The sequence below is a fragment of the Herpailurus yagouaroundi genome, unplaced genomic scaffold (genome assembly GCF_014898765.1).
Source record: "Herpailurus yagouaroundi ecotype Mexico unplaced genomic scaffold, PumYag 191, whole genome shotgun sequence".
Lineage (NCBI taxonomy): Eukaryota > Metazoa > Chordata > Mammalia > Carnivora > Felidae > Herpailurus > Herpailurus yagouaroundi.
In genome coordinates this window covers 1,508,499-1,527,019 of record NW_024412422.1, presented here as the reverse complement: position 1 = coordinate 1,527,019, position 18,521 = coordinate 1,508,499, and the positions used below count along the sequence as shown (strand labels likewise).

The following is an 18,521-nucleotide window of genomic DNA, read 5'->3' as shown; positions in this document are numbered from 1 at the left end:
AGGCGGGTGCTGTTCAACCTCACCTACCTCCACCTACCTCTGGCTGCGCTGCCAACCTTAGGCCTGGAGCAGGACAGTGGTTACAAGTGCTGTGGGAGGGACAGGGCCCTTAGGTCTTCAAGGCATCAAGAAGATGGGGAGTCCTGGCCCCAAAGGCCTCAGAACTCCTCAGGAGGGTGGCTCCTGAAGGAGATGGAGCTATCTGGAGTAGCTATGGGAGAGGTGCTGCCCTGCCAGCCTGGCTCTGTCTGTGATGCTCGCCTTACTTGGGGACACGGGGTGGAGTGAGAAGAGTAGAGTTGTCTGAGTTTTGCTGCAGTTTCAGCTCCCTGTTGGCTGTGTGCCCTGGGACGAGCCTCTCCCTGTGAGCTCTAAGTGAAGCCCCATGTTGTAGAAGGTGGACAGGCACCCTCTGGGTGCCATTGGCCCCCCAGGGCTCCCAGGCACCCAGCGCAGCTCTACATGCTCTCTCTAAGTAGTCTTGCTGTTTGGGAGGCTCGTATGGGTATGCTGGTGACAGAGGTCTCCCTAAGACTTTGGAGAATGCTGGTATTCTTCCCAAGGCTGCTCCCGACCTGAGGGCCTACAGTCCAGATTCCATCCTGGCTTACCTTGGGGGTCGGGCTGCCTCGCTGAGGCTGGATGCTGGAATATTTTTCTGTTTCTCTGGGGGGAGAGGCTCTAATCTACCCCAGCACCCCTCCCTACTGAGGGGTTCCAGTCACCCGCATGGAAGCTGGTCCTCGGCTGGAAGCAGGCTGCTCCCACAGCCCCAAGCCCGCTGCTCCTGGGAATAGGATGCCAGCAGGCTGCCCGCCCTCGCCTGTTTGGAGCGATGAGTCACCACTGCACCCATGCTGGGGGGGGGGGGGGGGCGGGGGGTGCTGCTGCAGGAATCCCTCTGCCCAGGGAACGGGTTCTCCCTTGGGTGCTGGGTGCTCACAGCACTATGTTTTCTGTGAATAGAAATGTTGGGGCTGAGCAACCCTGGGAGGCCTGTTCACCTGTCATACTGTGGCACATGGGGCTAGCTTGGGACTGGGAAGGCCCAGGATGATGGACTGCTTGCTCCCCCTGCACCCACCTCCTGTCATAGGTCAGACACCCAGGCCCTGCTGCTGCCCCTCTTTTGTTCTCCTGCACGGAACACTCCAGGTGATAAGGTCGACCCTCAGGGGCTGCCCATTTCAACTCCACTTGGCAGAGTCTCCTCCTCCTCTGGCTCCTGCACCTTCTTGGCTCTTCTCTGGCTTTCCCTGAACACCCCATCCCTGAAGTCCTTACTTTCTCAGCCCATTACTCCTTGTACCAGCCTTTCTTCTCTCCCTTCACCCTAGATGCACATGTGTCTATTTGTCCCATTAGCAGGGGACCCCTCTGGTGGGTGTGCCTGACCCATCCATGTGATTCCTGGTTCCTGGGATGTACTTGGCTTACTGCGCAATTGCCAGGCTCATCTGCCCTGGCAGACCCAGGGGCCACTCTGGAGCAACTTCTGAGGTGGGCCTCCCCGGCACCCAGAGGGGATTCATCTGGGGCATAGACTCTCCAGAGTCTGTTCAGGCCTTGGCTCATGCTGGGGACTCACTCAGAGCCACCCTAGGGCTACACTGCGGTTGAGGACACTTGGAGGCCAGGGTTTATGGCTTTGACCTGGAACATTCCTTTTCTGGAGGCTCCTCGGGCAGGCCCCATGGGCCCACATCCCTGTCTGCCTAGTTTGACTCTCCTGTGGAAGGGGTTTCCTTCCACCCAGGAGGCCAGGCTCTGTTCAAGGCGCCTGATGTGCCAGTGAGCCAGAGCCACCTGTGGGCAGCTCAGCATCTGGGAGGCCATGATGAGGCAGGCTAGGATTCAGGTCCTTGGGACTGGCTATTGACTTCAAGAGCTAGGTCAGCCCTTCTAACCACTCTGTTAGCAACTCCTGGTCAGGTAGGGGAGGCCTGAGAAGGCCCCAGGCAGACGTGGGCCCCTCTGGGTGAAGCAGCATTAGGTGAGCTGGAGAGGGCCCACTGTGTGTCGCAGACACCGCTTGCCCAGCTGCCCGCCTGCTCAGTGGACTGAGCACCCCTAGGTCTCTCACAGTGCTCTTGGCATCTGACCACTTTTCCCCTTTTAGTTCCTCCCCAACGCACCCAAGCCCAGCTCCTTTGTGGCCTTTCTGGGTGCTCCCAGGGGTGGCTACTTTCTCCTCTATCCTCCTGCTTGAGCCTCACTGGGTGCCCTGGCTGGGCATGACCCCAGTAATAGCAGAGCAGGGAAGGGACATCTGAGTCCTATGGGTAGGGCAGCAGGGGACAACGAGAGGAGCCCGGCCAAGTTGTGGAAGACCGAGGCTGGAGGCCATGCCCCAAACGGGCTCAAGGGACTAGATTATGAAGTCTCTGAGACATTCAGAAGTCCTGGTGCAGGACACTCACTCCCCATCCCTCTGCCCGTGGGCACTCCAGTCCCAATCTGCCCTCTCGGGGGGGCCCCCCCCCCCCCGGCGGCGTTCTCAGGTCTTCAAAGGCCCTGGCTCAAAACTGAAGTGATTTGGTGTCACTGCTTCGTTCTGTGTTTCTGTTTCTAGTCTGTAAATCACAGATCACGTTGATGATCTTTTGTACCTTTGTAAGCATTCAGAGAGGACCTGAAGGAGAGTCTGGTTCCTGAGTCTGGTCCCATACCAGGTCACTGGGTAGCCTTGGGCAGGTTGTCCAAACTCAGTTCTTCCCTCTAGAAAATGAGGGGTGCGTCGATTACATACTCGAACAGTCCCTGCCAGTGTGGGTTTGGGATGAATCAGAGTCTCCATCCGGTCCCTATGGCCTGAGCTTCATCCACACAGTGACAAGCCTTTGCCCTGGGTCTGAGTGCGGCTCAGATGGAGCAGTGCCTAGTCAGGCACATCTCCCACCTGCCTCCTTCTCTGCCTTGGCATCTCCAGGCCACTTGTTTTCCTGGGGGCCTTTGCCTATACCCTTAGAGTGCAGGAAGCCCCAGGGAGAGCCATTACTGAAAGGTGGGGTCCGTGAAGGTGGCAGGTGCATCTGGGATCCCCAGAACGACCTCGGGGCATACCATTGAGAACGGCCTGAACGGTGGCCTCGCACAGGGCAGTTGGGGCTACTGTGAGAATCAAAACCTGCCGTTTGGGGCTGCCAAGCTCAGCATTGGCCCTGAGCCAGGTGAAGAGGCTGTGCTGGTAGCCCTGCAGGTGTGCAGGGAGCCAGGGGTCCAGGAGCCTGGATGGGCAAGACCTTCTGGCCCACACTGAGGCAGTTAGGGAGGTGTGGGCTGGCCAGCTGATGGGGAATCTGGGGAGAGAGGAGTCTCTGCCCCTCTAGGAAGAAGCTTCCCCCAGACTCCAGTGTGCTGGAGACATCATGAGCCTTAGGACTGAGCACGACCATAGCCTGGCAGCCAGGAGTGTGCTCCATGCCAGCAGGGGCATCTGCTATCCATCCCTGAGGTGCCACCTGCCAAGATTTTGGTGACCAGAAGCCAAGGCCTCGTGGCCTTCCTCCTCAGACACCAGCCTCGCCCTGCTTTCCAACCCCCTTTGTGAGTGGACAGTGTGTTCATGGGCAAGGGCACCGGTTGGCCCGGCAGCACCCCACCCCTTCCACCGACCCAGCTCTCAGCTCCCGTGGGAAAGCTTCCCTGGTCTCCAAGGGCCTCCAACCATGCCAGCCAGCCCCACCCTCCATGAACCTCCAGGTTTGCTCCAGTGTGGGGCTCAGTTTCTGAAGCTCTCTTTCCTTAAGAGCAGTAGGAAGATGCCCAAGTCTCAAGGCTACAGGGAGGGTTTGGTAACTTGTCTCAAGCACTCAGCACAGAGTCTGGGGCTCCATGAATTATTCAGGTAGTTATAGTCTGTCTCAGTGACCTCATCTGCCAGCCAGGAGCCTGGAACCACTTGGATGGGTTGGGGGTCGGCTGAGATGCTCCCGAGGAGATGCACATAGGTGGAGCTTTGAGCACAGTCCCAATGTTTCTGAGTGCTCTGAGGCTGCTGCTGTATGCCCCCAACTGCCCACAGCTCTCCAAGCACGCACCATCCCAGCCAGGAATTGGGTGTGCCTGCACTCTGGCGGAGGGGAGTCTTGGGGTACAGCCAGAACTGCAGGACAGGAGGGCAGCTGGGGAGGGCACAGGGGAGAAGCAGGAGGGGCCCTGAGTCATGCCCCTCAGGCCCCGCCTGGCACCAATGTTGCCTTCCTGCCTCACAGGTGAGCCCCGTTCCAGATCCTCCTCATGGGGCCCCTGCTGCCCCTGGCTCCCACTCCTGCCACTCGCTCATCTGCGATCCTGTTTTGGCCTGTCCTTCAGCCCCCAAGTGCCGGCCTCCCCTCTTCTCGGGCACTGCTGCCCACTCCCTTCTTATCAGATCCCCTCTTCCTCCCTCTCAGATGCCTCCTGGCACATCCCCTGTACCCTTCCTGAAGCCTGTGCTTGTGGCCTCTGCTGCTGCAGGTGGAGCCTGACTGTGCCCCTTCCGCCAGTGTGCAGACATCCCTTTCCCAGTGCATTCCCCTCCCTGGGATCTCCCCGGTTTTCTTAGGGGCTTCATAGCCCTCCCTAGGCACAGCCTGGCAAGGCTGTCGTTCCCTGAGGGGCAGTACGTGGGGGTGTGCTTTGTCTTCTTCCCCTCTGTAGCAGGGTGGGAAGTGTTCCACTTGTCTTGGGGCTGCTGGTATCGTGGGGGCTCTGGCTGCAAACACAGAAGCCCAGCGCTGCCTGCTCAGGCAGAAGGCAGAGCCTTGGCTTGCTTGCCATCCTGCCAGCTTAAGACTCTGCCTGGTGGCTCCACGCCCTCGGGCCAGCTGTCCCTGGAGGCTAGCTGCATGTCTGCAGGAACCTCCCCAGGGCTTATGGTGCCTGTAGTTCCCTCCTTATTTTCCGTGGACTCTGCCTGATGTGTTTGGTCTTCCTTTCCGAAATAGCTGGTGGTATGTTACGGCTGTGTGCGCATATCTGGAAAGGAATGGGTTAACAGAGAACCCTCATGTAAAAGGATCCAAACCATGCTCTGAAACGTGTGGTACAGAGTAGACCTATCCTCAGGGGGTGCGTCCAGAGCCCTGTCCCTCTGTCCGTCCTCAGGGATTGGCCGAAAGCTGTTTGGGAGTCTGGCTCCTGAGCATAGGAACCCTCGTCTCCTCCCAGAGTGATCCCCACAGATGTGCCTAGCTGGTGCAGAGTGGCTCCGGTGGAAAGTGGCCCACTGGCCCCAGACGTGAGGAGGGAATCCACATGCACTCCGGGCTTGGCTACCATCCAGCAGCGTGGCTGGGCGCTCGCTGCCCCTCAGTGGGCCTCCGGTTCCCACCTCCACAATAAGCAGTTTCAGCCAGCTGAGTGTGCTTTAAAATGTCCATGATTGTATAACTCAGATGCCACTGGATTTGTCAGTGCCGGCTGGAAGCAGCATCCCGGGAATCAGGAACCGGGTGCAGGAGGAACGGCAGGGGTGGGGAGGGCGGTCCCAGAGGGTGAGACAGGCAGGCCAGTGGCGCCATGGCGTGACAGGGAGCGGGTGGTAGGCAGACCCTCCCATCGCTGTGCATCCAGAAGGCGTCTCATCTGAGGCATTGCCTTGCTTCAGCCCCCGCCTTCATCTGCTTGCTGGTGGCTACCACCGGTGCCAGGCTACCTACCCCTCACAGTCCCAGGCTGGCCCACTTCAGGGGGTGGCTTGGTGGGCCCTCCAGAGTGGTTTCCTCAGCATGCTCACTGGCCCGTTTTGGCACATCCCATCCCTTCTCCAAAAGAGACACCAAACAGGTAAATGCCCTGTGTCTTTGATTCCAGAACTTGGGAGCAAGAGCGGGAATTTGGGATCCCCTCTCTGCAGGGGCCCTATCCACACCCTCCCACCTTCTGCCAAGTCTGCTGTGGCTACCTGGTCCACCCTGCAGAGGGCCAAATGTGTTTTACCTCTGGCATCGCTTTCTCAGCCTCTTCTTTTTCAGGGGAGAGAGGAGAGCTAGCTCTTGCCCCACCAGGAGCTTGGCCGGATATGCCCCTGAGCAGCCCAAAGTCCTGCCAGCCCTCAGGGAGCGTGTTGCTGACTCGCCATCATTGCCTTTTGCAAGGAGGTGTGCCGCCACCCCCCACCCCCACCCCCACCCCCCAGTGCAGGGCTCATGTGCACACCCAGAGCTCTGAAGGGCATTCATTTCCCTGGGAGCAGAATTGTTTCCCACTTAGCCTGGAAAATCTCCAGGGTGAGGGACTGGTGGGGAGGTGGGTGAGCTGGGCTTCTCTGCGAGCAGGAAGCCCTTCTCAAGCTGGGCTCCTTGCCTCTGCCAGCTTTGTGTCGGGCCCCTGGGGACCTGGAGCTGAAGCACACCTGCCCCCACTTAGGACACGTTCCTAGCCACCGGCCCACCACCCCCTGACCATCTGAGGGGCTGCCCCCAAGTGGTCCTGGCAGAGGCTTAGGAGGGCAGCAAGCCAGGAGGGCTTCAGAGAGGAGATGACCTCACAGCCAGGCTTGGGAGGACACAGGAAAACTGGCTGGGCAGAGGAAGTGAGAGGGCGCCTGAAAAAGTGAGAAGGGTAAAATTCACGGCTCTATGAGGGGGCATGGTGAGTGTCCCGAGTCCAGGGATGGGGCAAAGGCCAGTGAGGCTTAGGTTTCCGCTGAGGTAGATAAAGGAGCTGCCTTGTCAAGGATATAAGCAGCGAGGGATGCGGCCACACCATCCTTTTCTTAACTTGTCCTGGCCCAGGCCGGGTGGACGAATGGGGAGCAAGAGTCGAAGGAAGAGGCAAGATGAGGCTCGAGCCGGAGTAGGAATGTTAGGGGCATAAGGTGCAGGCTTGGGTGCCAGGGAGGGGCAGGGGTGCAGGGACAGCCTGGGGATCCAGCACAGTGTGAAGAAACCTTTTCTAACAATCTACCAAGGATGAAACGGGCCACCTCCAGAGGTGGTAAGCTCCTGAGATGTACAGGCTGAAGCTGGTGCCCACCAGGTGTGTTGTGGGGCCAGGCATTGGGGCCCAAGCACCCCAAGTGCCTGGAGCCTCCTGAGGCTTTGGCGCCATGTCTGAGGCCCCCGTGACACTTGCTTCTGCCCACCTCACAGCCAGGCTCACCCCGAGTCCCTGGCAGAGGTGACATGGGAGGAACAGGGCCACTTTCCCAGGGGAGGGGCCAGAAAAGTCAGCACCTCTGTCCTCACACAGCCACCCCCAAACACGATTTGAAGGAAGAAGTGTGAGTCTTCCATTCATCCTCCCCAGTGGCTCCCCCAAGGAGACCAGGGGACCTTCCACCCTTAGCTGCTCATCAGGCAGCTGGGAGAGACCTTCTGAGCCCGGATCAAGGTGCACTGGGAGGAGTGACCGCTGATTGTTCTTTGAGTCTTCAGAGGTTTTGCCAGGGAAGAGGGAGGCATTCAGTGAAATCCAGGGTCATCCTGGACCCTTGTGGGTTGAGGGTGCAGAGCAGAGCATGCCCCTCTTGTGCCCTAAGGAAGAGTGAGATCCGGGAGCAGTGGGGTCACACCCAGATCTCTGGCTTGACCCTGGGCCGGCTCTGGTGCACACCTGCAATGTCGTGGCATGTGGTGGGACTGTGCTTCCAACTCTCCCCCTCTCCTGTTAGGTGCAGGAAGGAGCTGGGGGCCAGGGGTGGAGGGCCAGAGCAGGTGATGGAGGCTTCCTTCTGAGCTGGTTGGCTGGTCCAGCCTGTGCTCAGAGCAGTTGTGGTGGTGAGGGGCCAACTGTGGGACTGCCTCTCATGCTGTGTGACCCTGAGGGAGTTGCTCCTCATCTCCGTGACATAGAGATGTCACGATGTCATGATGACATAGCTGTGTCAGCCTATGATGCAGAGCATGGTGACGTCTGCAGTGCCTCGGGAGAAAGAACCAAGCTCTTCTTCAGCCTGGTGGGTCTGGTGGACAACAGAGAGGGCACCTCCCAGCCCCTGCCACACATCTGGGGTATAGTGTCAGGGACACACTGGCCAGACAGCTGTCCAAAGCTGCCCCTCGTCCTCTCAAGTGGCAGCTTTTCCTGAGCTGCTGCAGAAGCCACCTGTGCCCAGTGGGAAGATACAGCGTTGGTATCAGTGCCCTAGATGTGGGTGGCCTCAGCCTCCTGGTTTTGTCTAGGCCGGGAGGCAGCTGGTGCCTTATTTGGTACTGCCTGGGATAAAGAGTAGTTGCCAGCCTTCACACAGTGCCCCGGCCTGCTCAGGGGGTGGGGGGAGCAGTTCTCTGCGCCCGGTGTGAGCCCAGTGACCCAGTGTGGAGGCTCTGGGGGCTTGGAGTTGCAGGTTTTAGGCTCCTCTCTTGCTTAAGTGGCTCAGGGCTGGAGGTGCCCTGGTTTTCTTCCCGGGACTGCTGGAGCCGGGAGTTAGTCACTGAGCACCCACGGGAATAGAGCCCTGGGAAGGGCACTCCCTGGGTACCCTTCTGTGGGCCCCGGGTGCAGGAGGCAGCATTGCCCACAGCCCTGGTCTGGGCAGGAATTTCTGGGCAGGAATTTCTCTAGGGTGTTGGCTTCAGGAAGCCACATGTGAGCCTGCCTGCTCCTTCCAGGTCCCCAAAGTCCTGCCCCAGAGACATAAATCCTAATGTCCAGGTCCTGCAGCCTCAGGCCTGCTCAGAAGGTATGAGCTTCTGTTCACTTATAATTCACTCCCTTGGTCATCCTTTCCTTCACTACGCCTGGACTGGACCCGAGTGTGTCTCAGATACCATGCTGGGTGTGGGGATGCCACAGGGAACCAGACATGGAGCTGCCGATGAGCAGGGTGCCAGGTGCAGGGGTGGGCTAAACACGGGCCGAGGGAGACCGTGGCGGGTATCCTTAGAGCTGGCCCTGCTCCAGCGCAGCCTTCAGACAGTGAGGTTGGATGGCTGAGAAGTGGAGGAGGGGGTCCTGGCCACAGCATACACTGCACAAAGGCGGGTTCAAGGAAACCTGGGCATCCAGCAAGCTGCAGGTCATTTTCAGCCCAGCCCTCCATTCTCTGGGTGCCGCTGAAGGGAATGCACACGGGTGGGGCCCAGGCTTGAGCGTGCCTGGCCAGCAGCAGCTGCCAGAAGTTCACGTTGGCCACCTTTTGACCCATCAGTTCAGCTCTAGGAATTGGTCTCATGGCTGAGTCAGCACCTGTGCAGAGGCGCAGAGGCACTAGACTTCTCCCACTGGTTGCATTTAACTGAGGGGACACAGCCTGTGTGCTTCCTGTAGGGAACAGAACAAGTAAACACATACCTTGCAGCCATTCAGAAGAGGAGAGTGCAGAGTAATGCGTGTATTCTTTGCCACCATCCGTGGAGGGAAGTAGATGGGGGTGACCACGCTCCCACTTCCCTTGGGATAGCAAGAGGGGTCTGAGGCACCCTGGATTGGGCAGAGTCCCCTGTGGTATCATGGCAGGCTCCAGGTGCAGCAGCCCACCTCACACGCCCGCCTCTGTCCATTTCACAGGGCATCTGGCGGATCCCCGTGGACGAGATCGACCGGCCAGGCAGCTTTGCCTGGCACATGAACCGCTCCATTGTGCTGCTGCTCAAGGTGCTGGCCCAGCTCCGGGACCACAGCACCCTGCTGAAGGTGTCCTCCATGCTGCAGCGGACCCCGGACCAGGGCAAGTGAGTGCAGCCACCTGGCCCGGTGTGTGGTCAGCCCCATGGGGGCAGCTGGTGCTGCCGTGGGTCAGAGCATGGGTGCACACACAGGCTGGAGCCCCTCATCCGCCCAGGGCATTTCTCCACTGGTTGTGGAGCCTAGACCCACCCTTTTCTTCAGGAGCCTCTCTGTCCTGGTATCTAGACAGCACCCTGCCCTGTGCACCCTGGGGTGAACACAGGCTGTGGACAAGCTACCCTTTCCTTCCTCCTGCTTCCCTTCAGCTTGGGGCTTTCAGGGTGCTGTCAGGTTGTGGGGAAGACAGGTGTCCAAATGATAGCCAGGGTCCCCCAGGTGAAGGCCAATAATAACAGGCCAGGCAACAGGGGGACCTGGGCCGCAGAGGTAACCGGGGATCCCTTTGCCAGAAAGGGTGGGACAGATAGGACCGAGGGACATCTGCTTCAGCTGCAGTTGCAGGGGTTGTGGGGGATCCCTGAAGATGTGGTCTGGCCCAACTGGGCCAGCAGCTGCCCATGCCTGCGCCACCTCACCTTCTCTCGTCTCATTCACCCCAGAAGCTGGGGTGGGGCCCTCAGCTGGAGCCTGGAGCACACGGGACACAGTCTTTGCAGAGAGAAACCAGAGGCCCCCAGCCCTAACTTGGCCTGGCCCTGCCCCCCCCCCCCCCCCGCCGTGAGGGCCCAGGACAGTCTGTGTCTGTTGTACAGGGAGGAGGCTCAGGGCAGGCTTCCGGGGAGTGGACCTAGGCAGGAGGGAGGCTGAGGGACCAGCAGGTGTTCTTGGGGCAGGAAAGGGCATGGGCCGCCATCTAGTGCCATGTGGCTCTGAGGCTCTGCCATCTTCTCTGGCCACCCCCACGTGCCTGCAGGAAGTATCTGCGAGATGCTGACCGCCAGGTCCTGGCGCAGCGGGCCTTCATCCTCACTGTGAAGGTGCTGGAGGACACCCTGAGCGAACTTGCAGAGGTATGCCCATGGCCCCTGTCCCTCCACTTACCCACCATTAGGAAGGTCCCTGTGTCCCCACCTGTGAAGTAGAGACCCTGCCTCTCTGGGTGGGAAAGGTCAGCACAGTGGGGGATTGGCAGACATTTAGCGAGGCTCTGACCCGCTTGGCAAATGTGGACTTGTGGTTACGGAAGACAATAGCAACACTCCCTGAGGCTGCAACCTGAGCAGTGTACCCCATCCGGCAGATTGAACTCGGGGTCACAGCAGCTGTGATATTGACACAGGTGGTGGGCTCGTGGTGGGCTGGGCACACCTGGTCCCTTTTCACCCTCCAAGGCAAGCACAGCTCTCACCCCCTCTCTAGCTGAGCACCCTGAGGCCTAGGAGGTTAGGTCACCAGCCTAGCAGCCTAGGGCCACTGGGACCTGAGCCAGGGCAGTGCTGCTGCAGTGTCCCCTGCCCAGCAGGACTGCCTGGGCCATCGGGGCGGCACCCACCCCTGAGACTCCACCCTGACTACTGTGCATTAGGGGCGAGTGGGAGGGAGCCCAGATCAGGAGTATTTAGCTCTGCAGCAAGCACATTTGGTGGCCCCTGGTGGATCACCTCCCCGTAAGACACCCAGGACTTCCCTGAGGCCCACGTTCAAGGAAGGCCAGCCCAGCCCAGGCCAGGCCTATTCTTCTGGAGTGGTACCACCGACAGTGCCCCATTAGTCCCTCTCAAGGCTGGAGGAGCAGAGCGGGGAAGAACTTCCTCTGGCAGGTCTTTAGGCCCAGCCTGGGCCAGCTAACAGACGGGGAGAGCCAGGGTGGCCTGGGGTGGGCACACCTGACACCCAGGGGTGTCTTGTTCTGGTAGAAGCCCCAAAGACAGTCTTTCACCTTTGGTTTTCTCGTAGGGGTCAGAACGCCCAGGGCCCAAGGCCTGTGGCCTCCCTGGAGGCAGGATGACCACCGACGTCCCCCACAAGGCCAGTCCTGAGGACAGTCAAGAGGCCCTCCCCCACTCCAAGAAGCCCCCTCTGGCTGATGGCTCAGGGCCAGCAGGCGAGCCAGGGGGCAAAGTGGGCCCCCTCAACCACCGGCCCGTGGCCATGGAGGCAGGAGACAGTGCAGACCAGTCTGGGGAGCGAAAAGACAGGGAGAGCCCCCGGGCAGGGCCTACCGAGCCCATGGACACGGGTGAGGCCACCACTCGCTGCTCAGACTCCGAACGGGCGCCGCCCCCGCAGCCAGGCCGACCCCCCAGGGACCGGGGCCCCGAGAGCCGGCCCACTGAGCTGTCTCTGGAGGAGCTGAGCATCAGTGCCCGCCAGCAGCCCAGCCCGCTCACACCAGCCCAGCCAGCCCCAGCCACCACCCCTGCTGCCACCACCGGGGCCAGAGTGGGCAGTCACCCCGAGGAGCCACCCACACGGCCCAGCAGGAAGAGGAAGCTCCTAGAGGACACAGAGTCGGGCAAGACGCTCCTGCTGGACGCCTACCGAGTGTGGCAGCAGGGCCAGAAGGGCATGGCCTACGACCTGGGCCGCATCGAGAGGATCATGTCTGAGACCTACATGCTCATCAAGCAGGTGGGTGGCCACGGGCCAGGCCTGGTGGTTCTCACGGAAGGTCCTTCCCGGCTGGTCCAGGAGTGTGAGGGCCCTTCGGGGTGTTTGTTAGGTGTCATTCCCACCCCACCTGTGCTGTTCATTTCCCTACATTTGAGGTTTTCTACCATGAGCAGGCCATAGATTTAGAGTCCGAAAAACAAGAAGCAGGTCCGGCCATCATGTTGCACGCTTTAAGTACGGGGTGATTTTATCAACTGTATTTCAAAAAAGCTGGGGAAAATATATAAAAAGAAAAGAAAAGGAAAAACGGTGAGCTTGGAAAAACTCTATTTTCAACTGTAAAGGAAACAAAACCTTATCAAATCCAACACAGGGAGAAGAGACCCCTGACAGCCACCCCCCCCCCCAACCCCAAACACACACAGTGCCAGTCTCTGGGGCACTTCCTCAGAGACCTTCGTGGCTGTCCTCTGAAGGTGACGTGGTGCCCTGAGTATGTAAGGAGGCTCGGCCACCCTTCTTACTTTGCTTTCCTTTTTTTTTTTTTTTAATGCATTAGACATATAGCTATTTCTTTATTTAAAATGATTTCCAAAGGGCGCCTGAGTGGCTCAGTCAGTTGAGCGTCCGACTTCGGCTCAGGTCATAATCTCACAGTTCGTGAGTTCGAGCCCTGCATCAGGCTCTGGGCTGACAGCTCAGAGCCTGGAGCCCGCTTCAGATTCTGTGTCTCCCTCTGTCTGCCCCTCTGCTGCTTGCACTCTGTCTCTCACACTGTGTCAAAAATAAATAAACGTTAAAAAAAAATTTTTTTTTAAATGCCTTCCAGGGGCACCTCAGTGGCTCAGTGGGTTAAGCAGGTCTGACTTCAGCTCAGGTCATGATCTCAAGGTTTGGGAGTTCGAGCCCTGCATCAGGCTTTCTGCTGTCAGCGCAGAGCCCGCTTTGGATCCTCTGTCTCCCTCTCTCTCTCTGCCCCTTCCCTGCTCACTCGCTGTCTCTCTCAAAAAATGGATTTCCACAGGAAGAGACCCGGAACTGCAATGGCTGCTTCAGTCTGGTTGCCTGTCCTGATAAGCGATTTCTTCCCAGATTGTGTCTGTTTACAGTGACGCTTTTGAGAGCGCCTGTTTTATCACCCCCTCACTGGCATCCAGGATTAACCTTTCTTTGTTTCTGTTACTGACACATTAGGAAGAACCCAGCTCAGCACTCCCTGCTTGTCAGGGAGGACCATTCCCCACCCTACCTGCCCCGGCCTGGGTGCTCCTGACACTCCAGCCCTTCTCCCTCCTTCCCTGCCCATTGGTCCACCACGGCGGCCCCCTGTGCCTCCCTAGCCTCCTTCTCATCCCCCTGCACCTTGGGCTGTTGGTCTCTGGGTCATTTAGACCTTGCCCCCCACCCAGACCTCAGACTCTGAAAGGCCCTGCATCGTGCTCGCTTGTGGACAGGCTCTGGCTCAGATTCTGCCAGCCTCAGCCCCTGAGGACTCAATAACCTGGTTCCAGACATGAACTTGACAGGACCAGCCCGGCCCACAGCAGTGGCCCTGGAGGATGGACCCGGGAGATAGATGTGTGCTCCTGCCATGCTCCAGCAGGACTGGAGTGTCAGGGGATCTTCAGAGGAGCTGGTCCTCATACTCCAGGGGCTGGGAGAAGGCCAGCCACCATGGCCTGGCCCTTTGACTTGGAGCATCTCCTTGCTTAGGTGGACGAGGAGGCTGCACTGGAGCAGGCTGTGAAGTTCTGTCAGGTCCACCTTGGGGCTGCCGCCCAGAGACAGGTAAGCAGACCCAGCCTGTGCTGGCCTCCCTACACGAGGCAGGCCCCATGCCAAGGCCCCTGGCTGTGGGCCGAGAAGCAGTACACCTCAGGAGGGACTGTTTCTGGGCTGAACATGGGCCGAGGGGAGATGGACAGGAGGCCCGTGAGCCTCTGGCTCACAGGAAGCCCCTGACCACCAGCCCAGGTGGGGCAGCATTGTGTGGCAGGTGGGGCCTTGGCAGGCCCAGACCCCAGCTCCGAGTATGTGACCTCAGCAGTCCCCTCACCTCAGCTGCCTTTTCTGTAAATGGGGAAGATGGTCCTTACCTAGCTGACCCCTGGAAAGGTGACTTCATTTGGGATGAGGGTGGAGGAAGTGATGTGGGGCTGGGATAGGAATGGGTTAGGAGCAGAGCAGATGGGGGTCCTGGGGTTTATTCAGCAAGGGAGGGGGCAGGTTGGTGCCAGGTGTGGGAAAGACTCCCTGCTGTTGAGTGGGGAGGCTGGGTTGGTGCAGAGGCCCGGTGAGCAACAGGTGGGTCCAAGATGGCAGAAGATGGGCCAGCGTGACCTGGTGACAGGAAGGAGGGGTGAGGGAGCATATCTTCCCCTCGGAGAGGGGTCCAAGCAGGAGCCCTGGGTGTAGGTGCCCCCAAAGCCTTTGGTCTGGGGCTCAGAGGCCACAGATTTTGAGGAGCAGGGGGTACTGAGGAGGGGGTGAGGGAGAAGGATCTCCTTGGGAGAGACCTAGCTCAAGAGAAAGCCCACAGGGGGAGTCTGGCTGGCAGAGAAAGAGGGGGGATAAGGCTGGGGGGCACTGCAGTGCTCCTGCTCAACAGTACCAGAGGGGCATCTTCCTGCACCACATGTGGGCATTTCTGCAGGAGTGACCCCTGGGCCTGGGTCATTGGGTCAAAGGGCAGGAACTTGTCATTTGAATAGGTGTGGCCTCTTGTCCCCCCAGGGGTGGCCCAACTGCCCCTTCCCCAGCAGCACAAGTGAGCAGACCTTGCCCTCCCATCCTTGCCCACACGCAGCCCTCTCTTGGCATTTCCCCCAGGGAAGTACATCACAGGGAGTCCCAAGGCAGGAGTTCAGGGCAGTGGGCATCCATCTATAGGTCACCTAGCAGCAGGCTTGTAGATGCTGTCAGTGTCCAGAGCTTCCTCTCAGTGAAATGGGGCAGCATGCTACCCTTCCTGCCTGGACTCTTGGTCTGAGGAAGTCCAGAAGTTCAGTCTTGACCAGGCAGTCTGTGGGCCACACACGTGGGCCTGTTCCCCCGGCTGAGGGCCAGAATCCCGGGGGAGACATGCCCCAGGTTCTACCACCCCATTATTGCCAAAGTAGCCAGGATTCACATCATAGCCGCTGTGGTTTCTGTGGCTTGCGTGGCCCTAACCGCAACCTCTGCTACATGGGACAGGAGTAACTGCTCAGGACCCCAGTGCAGGGCCTGAGCCCAGGGGTCCCCTCCTGCCTCCTCTGCTGACCCAGATGAGGTCAGGTATGCAGTGACCACTCCAGACAGAGTGGCTGTTTCTGATGCAGTCTTTAAGGCCCTCAAAATGATAGAACCCCCCAGAAAACCTCCAAACGCCTGCCTTCCCTGTCTTGTGGCAAAAGGAGATCCTGAGCTAGCAGGAGCCACGGGCAGGGAAGGGTCCTTTAGATGAGGAGATTGAGGACCAGCACCCAAGTGGGGCCTGGGCGCCTCTGGCCAGTGCTGGAGGGGGCAGCCCGAGCCCTGAGCCTGCTGCCTCCGCCCCTTGCCCCAGGATCCATTTGGCTAGAGGCCAGTCCCAGTTGCCATGGCAGCCTAGCGCACACCTGGAGAGTGCTCTGGACATAATTAGAGAGGCTCAGTGCTGTCACTGTGGCTGAGGCTGGCTCCTGCAAGGACAGACACAGCACATCTTCCTGTCCTCTCCCCACCTTCCACCCGCCCCCCGACTGGAGGCTCAGGTTCAACCCAATACATATCACACAGCAGAATCACAGGGGCTGTCCTGTGCTCCTTGAAACTAGGGACAGGACGTTTCAAGCAGAACAAATGTCAAAAGAAGCAGAGTTATGGCAGGGAGCCAGCTGACCCCCAGCACCATGGTGCCCCCAGCAGGTGTGAGACCACATTTGCAGCCCTGGTGTGGCCTGAGGCTAGGGGTCTAGGGCTGGGAGGATGGCTCACACCCTGCAGCACACCCTCAGTGAGCTTCAGCCTTCACACTGTTCTGGGAGCGGAGGCTTTGGGTGCAAAGTAGAAGGGCCCTGGTGGCAGAGAGAACTGTGTGGAAGAAGATGGAGAGGCCCCAGCGGGCCCTGCTCCCCTGAGAACAGAAGGCCTAGGTGAGAGCTTCTGGGGTGGCCAAAGCTGGACTATCCGGCACTGCCTCTTTGGGACTGCGGTCTTGAACTCAGGGAGCTGACTCTTGGTGTCACCCTAGCTCCCTAGGGATGGCCCCACAAGAGGCTCAATGACCCCTGCCTGGGGTCATGTCTTCCCAGGATGGCACCCAGGAATTGGAGGGTGAGGTCTGGTGGAGGCCCTGGCCAGCCCCAGGGTCTCCGTTGAGTCCCTACCAGCAGGGCCGGACGTCTTCCCAGGGAGGTGCTGTGGGTCCCCAGGGTTAGGAGGTGGGGTGCCCACCATCCTCACCTCCTCTTTGTCGTCACAGGCCGCAGGGGACACACCCACCACCCCAAAGCACCCCAAGGACAGCCGAGAAAACTTCTTCCCTGGGGCTGGGGCTCCCACGGTTCCTGACCCTGTGCCCGCTGACACTCTCCAGCGGCCCAGTGACACTCACAACAAGCCTCGCCCGGTGCCAGCTGCCACCACGGCTATCATCCCCTGCCCTCCCTCAGCGTCGGCCTCCAGTCCAGACCCTTCCAAAGACCCTGGGCACCCCCGGCCACACAGGGCAGAGGCCACCCCCAGCGTGACTTCCCTGGGCCCAGGTAAGTCCCAGCCCATCTCCTAGACAGCAAGGCCAGAGCTGGGCCCAGGCCCCTGCTACCAGCCAGCAACAAGTCCTACTCCTTGTGTGGAGAGTGTGGGTGGGGGAGGGAAGGTGGCCAGGGTGACCTCCAGCCTGGTGATCCTTGAGAAACACATCTTGGGGGCCCTGGAGGGCAGGGGGCATGACCTGATGGAGTGCCCACCACTTTCGTGACCTTTCTCCCATCCAAAAAGGGACATGATGATGGCAGTCCCCTCATAGGGGTGTGTGGCTAGGAGAGAGGGAGCCAGCACTAATAGTGATATGTTTACATGTAAACTTGATGAATAGATAGATAGGGATTCAGGAGAGGGGAGGGGTCTTGACCTTGGCTTATCAGAGATCTCACAGGCCTATGAGCTGTCCCTGAGCACATCTGTGGTGGGGAGCATTCCTGCGTAGGCCCCCTAGGGTAAGACAGATGGAAGCAGCCAGCAAGGAGCGGGATAAAGCTCATGGGTGGGCTTGTGAATTACAAAGGACAGAGGGCTCTGTCAGCCAGAGTCCTGGTTCCTTCTAAAACCCAGGATGCCCTTAGGAATGACAGCCTACTGGCAGGGGCAGCTGACAGACCAGCTTTCCAGGGAGGGGGCACTGAGGTGGCATCTCAAGGGTCAGCAGGCAAGGTGTCAGGCCTTCCCCTCACCCCGGCTCCTGGGACCAGCCTGCACCCTTGCTGAGGCCCTGCAGGGGCCTTTACTCTTGCAGGCTTATCAGTCTTCCCGGTCACAGTTCCATGCAGCCCTTCGGCCATTCAGCCTTGGCTGTGTCACTTCCTAGCCATTTTAATATCAGACCTGAGAGCTCCTGCCGTGGCTGGTCTGCCTGGGTGGGGACTGAGGGTGGCAGCCCTCCCTCCTTTCACTCTTTCCTACAGTTCTGGCATTAGGCGCTGATGTTTTCACCTGATGCTCATCCCCAGTTTGCTTTGAGAATCATGGAAGTGTAGGGACCATTTGCCCAGTCGGTGACAGTTACCCTGGTTGTGGCCTCGTGAGACGAGGAATCACTTCCCTTAAGTCAGCTCCTGCAACCATTTGTTGTGAGGGGAGCCTCCGAAGGCTGCAGGACCAGAGCAGTTGAAGGATTGTAAGTGGTGGTTCTACCACCAGGTGACCTTGGCTGTCCCTGCTCCCCTCTGTGTACCTTGTTGTGTCTCAGTTTCCAGCACACAGTGTGTCAGATGGAGGTGATACAGGTTTAGCACAGTGCTTGGCGGACAGCAAGCACAGCCCCGGGGTGGATTGTGGTGATTTCAAAGGGCAGCGACAGTGAGAGTCCACAGCCCAAGGAAATCACTCCCTCCCATGAAGTCGTGGCTCCCGCAAGGTGTCCCCCTGACCTTAGGCTGTCTTACCCTCCACCTGACTCTTGCCTCCATGGTGTTGTAGCTTCTGAGGATCAGAGCTGTCAGCTGGTCATCTGAATTCTCTCACGTTGCTGGCACATCTCAGGTTCTCACCAGCTGTTGGCTGGAGGCCTCAGTTCCTCCACTGTGGGCCTCTCCGTAGGCTGCTGAGTGTCCCCACGTCATGGCTGCTGGCTTCCCCCCAGAGTCTAGGTCTAAAAGAGCGAGACCACTCAAAGGAAGCCTCAGTGTGCTGCATAACCTAATCTGGAAGTGAGTGACCATCACTGGTGTTGG

The 18,521-nt window shown here is 59.2% G+C and overlaps 1 protein-coding gene across 5 annotated transcripts in view; it reads left to right on the top strand.

The window, feature by feature from the left end:
* Positions 1–18,521, top strand: part of CABIN1 (calcineurin binding protein 1) — a 155,634-nt gene that overhangs the window by 131,815 nt on the left and 5,298 nt on the right. For all 5 annotated transcript variants that reach the window (XM_040443562.1, XM_040443564.1, XM_040443565.1 and 2 more), the window contains 5 exons: positions 9,436–9,599; positions 10,469–10,565; positions 11,452–12,126; positions 13,822–13,896; positions 16,553–16,835. In XM_040443562.1, the coding sequence (XP_040299496.1) occupies positions 9,436–9,599; positions 10,469–10,565; positions 11,452–12,126; positions 13,822–13,896; positions 16,553–16,835 (1,294 nt within the window). The remainder of the gene's footprint in view (positions 1–9,435; positions 9,600–10,468; positions 10,566–11,451; positions 12,127–13,821; positions 13,897–16,552; positions 16,836–18,521) is intronic.